This window comes from Aythya fuligula, chromosome 2, assembly GCF_009819795.1.
Source record: "Aythya fuligula isolate bAytFul2 chromosome 2, bAytFul2.pri, whole genome shotgun sequence".
NCBI classification, from domain to species: domain Eukaryota; kingdom Metazoa; phylum Chordata; class Aves; order Anseriformes; family Anatidae; genus Aythya; species Aythya fuligula.
Window position 1 is genome coordinate 137,732,276 of NC_045560.1, and position 8,046 is coordinate 137,740,321.

At 38.7% G+C, this 8,046-nt stretch overlaps 1 protein-coding gene across 1 annotated transcript in view; it reads right to left on the bottom strand.

Annotated features, from left to right (window-relative positions):
• The window catches only part of RGS22 (regulator of G protein signaling 22), a 63,562-nt gene extending 56,320 nt beyond the window's left edge, over window positions 1-7,242 (bottom strand). The window contains exons 1-2 of the mRNA XM_032181153.1: window positions 7,225-7,242; window positions 7,025-7,087 (exon numbers count right to left, since the gene is read on the bottom strand). Of these exons, the coding sequence (XP_032037044.1) occupies window positions 7,025-7,087; window positions 7,225-7,242 (81 nt within the window). The remainder of the gene's footprint in view (window positions 1-7,024; window positions 7,088-7,224) is intronic.
• Between the last annotated feature and the right edge of the window lie 804 nt (window positions 7,243-8,046).

The window sequence follows — 8,046 nt, forward strand, 5'->3', positions numbered from 1 at the left end:
CCACTAGTGACTGGCCTCCAACTGGACTTGGCTCCATTCACCACGACTCTTTGGGCCCGGCTATCCAGCCAGTTTCTAACCCAACAAAGTGTGCGCCAGTCCAAGCCAAGAGCAGCCAGTTTCTTGAGGAGAATGCTGTGGGAGACGGTGTCAAAAGCCTTGCTGAAGTCAAGGTAGACCACATCCACAGCCTTTCCCTCATCCACCCAGCGCGTCACTCTGTTATAGAAGGAGATCAGGTTCGTCAGGCATGACCTGCCTTTCATAAAGCCATGCTGACTGGGCCTGATCGCCTGCTTCCCCTGCAAGTGCTGCATGATGACTCTCAGGAGGATCTGCTCCATGAGCTTTCCTGGCACTGAGGTCAAACTGACAGGCCTGTAGTTTCCCGGGTCTGCCCTCCGGCCCTTCTTGTAGATGGGCGTCACATTTGCTAGCCGCCAGTCGATTGGGACCTCCCCCGATAGCCAGGACTGCTGATAAATGATGGATAGTGGCTTGGCCAGCTCCTCTGCCAGTTCCTAATATGATTAGGGCCTATGACATCAGACTGTCACTGGTCAGAGCCGTGCATTGAATTGCAGTAGTCTGTTGAGTTACCTAACTTCAGTTGAAAATCAAGGCTTGTTTTTTGTTCTCTGACACCTCTTTCGGCATTAATTTTCTCCAGGGTACTCTGCAGGTTTTAGTGCTTTTTCTCCAGATGTACCAAACAGCATTTAAAAGAGGCTTTTATGTGTTGTTTTATGTGTTCTCTCTACTTCATTCCGACCTGCTCCCCATTTGTTGTGCATACGTTTCACTTAGTTTCAAACCTAATTTGGGCAGCTACTAACTTTTAAGAGACTAACTGTGCAACCTTAATAATCTCCAAATGTATTCTTTCTCATTTTTTGTGTGTTTTTAAAATGGAAGCAGAAGAAAATACACTAAGTAACAAGGTGCTTCAGTCTCTCAGAATTGGAAATGCACTTGCTTGCAGAAAAAAAGCAAACAAAATGCAAATTCCATAATCTTGGGTTGCATGACTAGATATGACCAGATTATTTTAGTACTATGTCATTCAAGTTGAAAACTAAGCAAAGAGGACAAAGTTTGTCACACATACCTGCTTTTACTAAATCCTGTTTAACTTACTCTAGATTTTTCAATGCACATTCTCATTCACTGAACGGAAAACATATGGCAACTTTAATATAGTGAAACAGATGCCAATGGCAAGTTTTAAATTGTAAAGTGTATTGCTATTTTGGATGTCCAACTATGAATCATTTATAAGACATACACTAATGGAACAAAAGGACATACATGGGTAAGAGGATTAAGACTTCACACAGTACATACAGAATCACAGAATCATCTAGGTTGGAAGAGACCTCCAAGATCACCTAGTCCAACCTCTACTTCACTGAAACAGGTGGTTCTGGTCCAAAGTTTTGAGGTATAGACCAAGCTGTAGTTTACTTATCCCCAGGTATAATTATCACCAGCAAGATAGCATCTGAAGTACTATATCCAGTTTGGGGTCTCCAGTACAAGAAGAATGTGCTTAAAATTTAGTAGACCCAGCAGAAGACTTCTGAGATTTTCAAAGGCTGAAGCACTTGCCCTGTGAGGAAAAGCTGAGGAAACAGAGCTTGTTTATCTTGAAGAGCTCTGGTGTGAGACCTAGCAGCAGTCTGACAGTACTTACAAGGAGATTACTGAGAAGACAGGCTTTTCAGAGAGGTACATGGTGAAAGGACAAGAGATGATGTTCATACACTGAAATAGAAGAGGCTCCAACTGGATATAAGAAGAAAAAAAAAAAAAAAAAAAAAAAAAAAAAAGGATATTAGGAAAACTGGAATTGGGACAAACTGCCCAAAGAGACTATGGAATATGTTGTTGGAGATTTGCAAGCAACCTGGTCTCAGCATTAAAGCACTGACCCTGCTTTGAACAGGAGGCCAGACTACAGACCTCCCCAAAGCCCCTTCCAGCAGGAAGTGCAAGTCCCAAATTCTACCAGATAGAACATCTCATCAAAGCATCATATAAAAACAAATTAGAACAGTTTAAGCCTTCCTGGGGAAGTGTATTTCACTACCTTGCTTAAGAAAACTAGAATGATAAATCAGAATGCTTTTATAGGCATAATGAAAGAGGAAGTCATGACCTTCTTAAATCATCCTCACCACAAAAATAAAAATGATAATGTTATGATAAAATCAAATAGGAACATATACACACACACAAAAAAAGCTGATTTCTTTGTAGGAAGCATTTTCCAAGTTACAGGACAGGGCAAAGAGTCTCTCAGTTCTCTCAGCATATGAAAAACAAAAACTTTGGAACAAAACACATGATCTAACCATTCCCACACATTACAACCACAAAAAAAAAAAAAAAAAAAAAAAAAAAGGCTCAATACCCTGTAGCAAAACTAAAGCTTTTCCCACAGAAGCCAAGCGCCATAAAATCCTATAATGTTTCACAGGACAATGATGGGAGAGTTTTATGGCACCACCAATATGCTGGGTCATTGCAATAACAAGGAATTTCTTCAGTGAAGATGACTATGTTGTGTTAAGGAGTAGATGATAGCCTACACTATAAAAGAAGGGAAAAAAAATATCCATGCCAATCTAATATACTAAGAAATGCCTTTCTTACCCCAAATTTGGCAAGTGCTTTAGCTTTTTATGGACAAGTAAAATACAATAACCAAAGACTAAAAGTATCAATGCATTCTTCCCTACATTCTTTTTCTAGTTTTGGCCAGTTTTTGATCCTTTGAAGATAAAGAGGAAAAACTCTAGAGCCAAATTATACTTCAAGATGTTAAAAAATAAAAATAAAATTTAAAAAAAAAATCCGTTTTGGCAGGAGTATTGAAATTTGGGATTCATATATTATCAGTTTAGCACAATAGAAAGGATCAACAAGGATTTGAGAATACTAACAAATAAGCTTACTAACTCTATAATCTACAGGCAATTCCCCCCTTGGCTCCAGTATGAGCAATATAACTCATCGTAGTTAGCTTCAGAAAAAAATCTCCAAGCAAACAACAAAAAGATGTTTTCACAGTGTGGTACAGCAATACTATTGAATAAATAAACAATTGCTTGTACATTTTGACAGCAAAGAAATTTTGTGGCTGTCAAATGCACATTGATTATGGTTTCAGCTTAAGAATAAATAAAATACATAATTCTGAAATCTAAAGTTATACGCTTAACTGAAGGGAAGGCAAATTTCCCTCGGTCCTCCCAAAACAGAAACCAAAACAGCATCCATCACCATGTTGCCAGGATATCAGACATATAAATCTTACTGTCCTCTGCCTTAACAGTTTTCAGATATACTTAACTTCAGATACAGTTAACAAATGCGTAAATATGCTCACCACATCCCACCCCGAGTAATATAGTTTGATCCCAAGAGAAACAGAATGACCACAGCTTGGCTGCCTCTTAGGTTAAGGCCCTGAAAGGGTGGGAATGAATAGAGACCTCATCCAGGAACTTTGCCAAAACTTCTTTAAGAAGGGTATGTGTATATCATAACTAAAAGTCAGTGAGAATCCAGACCAGAAAAGAATTTGAGCAGCTCTAGGAAGTGCCTGGAAAATTCAGGCTGCACATGGTCAATGCCAAATCTCCCATTGACTTCAGTGAGTCCAGGATTCCCCTTCCATTGATGAGTAAGATGCAAGTCACAGTCACACACCACAATATAACAACAAGAGGAGCATTTTAGGTAAACCTACTACCAATAAGAAGAGAAGTCAGGAGAACTTTTTTTGCCTCCTTGTATATCAGTGCAAGTTTTTGGCCTGGATAAAACTCAACATAATATGTATGTAAGGCCTCACTGATATAAATGTGTTTTGTTGTTGTTGTTGTTTTAAAAAAAGGGGTTGTAATGGCTCCTGCAGCCTCCTTCCATACACCTGGAAAAGACAAGCAGAAACTAATGGGCCTGCATTGATATCAATGATATCAAGCAATCTACCTGCAGTATATTGTGTCTTCTATCCTTGTGGCCCTATTAATACATCTCTGTAAGGTTCTTTTTCTTTTTTTAAGAGTGGAGAGCTTTTATAGTGGGAATGAGTTCTAAAAGAAGTAGGTCTTCAAATCTGAAGTTGATAAAACTGTGGTCACTTCGTATCTTTCCGATGCAAAGGAAACCCACAGCCAGGGACTTGCCACCAAGGGTACCATCTCCCAAATACAATTCAAATGAGGTACACATAGCTCAGTTGTCTGTAGTGAAATTCTTCAAGCAGGCTGAACAGAGCGCGTCTTCATCAGGAGCTGGTAGTTGGAATTGGTAACTGGAAGACGAGAGGCAAGGCCCCAGTATGGACTTGGGTGTGGAACGAATAGCAGGTAGGAGAACGAGAAACAAGTTGACATGACTGCACTTTCTTACTGAGGCCTACAACACAGAGCTGGACAGAGATTTCAGACTTCTGAGTTTTCATTCCTGGGTAAGCATAATCTTGGATGTTTTAATCGAATAAAGATTCCAGTGCTAGGGATTCCTGACCAGCTCAAAATGGAAATGCATCCATACCGATGTTTCTCTTAAATTTTTCATTTTTAATTATTTACTATGGAAAGTGTAACTTGTTTGTATGCCATGTGATTGATTGCTGCTGCTGTGAAATCACTGTACTACTGGCAGTAAGTGCCCTCATGGGATTTTTTCTATTATTTTATCTTTCAAAAGTATTTTCCTTATAAACTGTCTTCCATTACAATACGTAGTTCTTGGGAGTACATAGATATTCATGTCAGATTTTCTGATGATTATTATGTCTATATTATTGCTTAAAGGATATTTTGTAAATCAAAGGAAAAAAAAATGTGCTGCTATAGCAAGTTCCCAGTGATATAATTTTCCATACACCAGAGGTGCATTATAAATCAATACAGAGACAGGCTCTTAAAATAAGCACGTATTACCACTGATTTCTTGTATCAAGTCACACAATATTTTCAGTTTAACTTGTTGCCTAACTACTAACACACCTGGGTAATACAGTTTCTAGGCAACAGCATATAAGCACAACAAGAATAAAGCAATGGAATTTTCAAGGCGCTGTTTTAGTAGAAGTGTTCTGAGAAGGAGAGGGAAGTTGGGAATATAAAATATTCAAACCGCAGAACCCAAGGCATTAATAGAACTTAATCCTGCAGAGGGTAAATCCCCAAGAAAAGATCAAAGAGAAAATAAATCCAATTATGAGAACACGACAAATAAACATAGCTAATACATCTTCTGTTTTCATGAAAGTTCATAAATAAATAAAGAGAGACCATGTGTGGTTTTAGAAACCTACCAAGATTACCAGCATAAAACAGTGTTTACTCAGGACTGTCTGTGAACTCTTTTCTGTGGGCTTCAAGAGCAGTCAGAAGTGCCTGGACAATTGCTGCATTTCAGAGCTGCTGAACTGAGCCAGGACTCTGGGCTGAGGAGCCCTGTGAGGCCAAAGAGAATTTTGGCCTCTAAAAGATGTCCTGAAATCTGTGCATATCCAAGGAGACCCAGATACTAAGCAGGCTGAAGTTTTTTTCCCACTCCATCCTCTGTGATTTTGGGAAAACCTGAAGCATAGTTTCCAAATAAGCAGGGAAGGCGTGGAGGATGGTATTTCTGTGCTAAGAAAAATCTGGCATATAGATGGAGGCCTCGCTTTAAAGGCTAGGTAGTTAGGCTTGGATTTAGGCAATTATCCTGAAGCAGCTGCAGAAAAAGAGAGAGAAACCCACCACTCTCAACATACATTTCCTTCTGGCTGTGTCTCCATAGCTTTGTAAAAATTTTTCTTAGGAATCTTGCAATGAGGTGAAAGTGTATAAAGTCTGAGATACTGTTAGAAGTTAGTACCACTTCTGTGCACAAAACCCACACTCTGATATGGTTGTTTTAAGCTTCCAGATTCTATTTTCATATCAAAAATTGATATAGGCATCCCATGCGCAACTCCCATTTGGCGTATTTTAAACAAATGTGTGATATGGTTTAGTAAGTACATGAAAGTGTAGATCAACTTGGTAAGCCTGAATCCTAACTGAATTTATTCCAATACTGGCCAAGGAGCATCCAAGAAATATTCTGCCCCTTCCTGTTGCTAGTAGTGATTCCTACCAAGCAAGCTGCAGAAATGAGTATATGCAACATGTTTGGCTGCAGTGGATTAATGTGGGGCAACTCTGGGGTAGATTGTTTGGGAGGTCCCATGAGAACTTCAAGTGACAGTCTGTGCCAGCACGCAGGGGAATACCTATGTGATGTGTGCCAATGGAGAAAATGGGGACCTACTAAGTAAAGAGTATTAAGATGAAGTCAGGTGAAGTTGCCACATTGAGGGAATAGGACAGTATACGTAACTCGTCTGAGAATGTGGGGAGGCAGGGTAGTTGGTGGGGAAAAGGAACAAAGTATAAGTCAAATGGTTATATATAGGGCACTGGATCTGCTGATCTAACTGCTGGATCAGCACACAGAATACAGTGTAAGGCTGCATCCTTCTAGCTACAGATGGGAGGGGGAAAAGAGGGGAGCACCAATTTTGAGGCCTTCACAGACATGAAGAAACACAGTGTTGGTTCCTAGGCTAGAATTTTTATTAACTGCTGACTGCATTGCCAGAAGAACTTAAATGACAAACATTGGTTTTATCAGCATGTATTTATTCCATGATACTGGAATAAAAGTGGACTCCTTATATTTTTTACGTAAGCATTTATGTATCTTTTTCATTTACTGTTCATAATATTTTGGTGCACTGTAAGTTAAATAAGTAAATTTGGAGGAGAAAAATCCGTCCCCAGAAGTGCTATTTTCTTGACACTGATAATTACATTAAATAGTAAGAGTTACTACCATTAAAATATGACAAATTGTAAAAGCCATTTAGCTTCCTTGTGGCAAAAATGCAAAACGTTCTAAGATGGATTACCTTATTACTAATCTTAGTAAGGTGTTTCTTGTATTTTGAAAAGGATTTCTGTAAGGTACTTACTGGAAGACTCAAAAATTCATTGAAGTAGTCCACAAGCATATCATCTGTGGCTAAGCAGTCTTCCTACGGAGACACAAAACCAGAAAGCAAGGCTTATAGTAATATATGCTAACAAGTTTTGAATGCACTGTTGCCTCAAACAATGTTTTTTTTTTCCATGAGATATGACATGCAAACTTTTGTAAAATGTTATTTCTCACTTTTGAGAATACAGTCATTGCGTCATCTTTATATTCTGGCCATTACACACCACTGAGGTACTTAACAATTTAAAAAACACACGTAAAGTTAAATCCTTTGCCAAGAAATTTACAGATAAAGCCTTTGTAAACCCAGCAGATTCTAAATGCTGGACACCTGCATGTTTACTTTTGAAAAAATGCATAATCTAATAGTCTAGAAATTCCCCACATTATACCTTTCTCTCTCCCACTGAGGAATGAGAAGAGTATAAACGTTCAGCAGAGCCTGCTTCTACTCCCACAGTACTGCTTGGAGATGGTTTAGGGAATGTTTAGGAAACAAAAGCAAATTTTCTGATCTATAATTTGGCTCACCAAGCAAGCAGTATATGCCACACCTGGAATCTGACAAAACTGGGAAGCTTCCAGTTGACTTCATCAGAAGTCAAGTCTGCATCTACAGGTTTTGGTACCTGTCTGACACCTCTTATTTAAGTACTGCAAATGAGACTCATAAACTGCCAGTAAAATAAAGTTGTCATCTGTTTTACTGTTGTTGAATCAATAAATATGAATCCCAACCTTACCAATACCACCACCCCTGATTTAAATTCGACAAAAGGTAGAAGAACACTATTATATTTGTCTTCAGAAATCTGCCTTCAGTATCATGAAGACTTCTGAAAAGTTTTAACAATTCCTTGAATATTATTTCTGCCTTGCAACACAAGGAGAATGCACCCAAGTCAAATCTGTTTACCAGTATCAGCAAAGATTTTATGACCAAAATCTTTTTCTCTTTCACAAGTTCATAACATTCAAATATATTAGTGAGGTAGA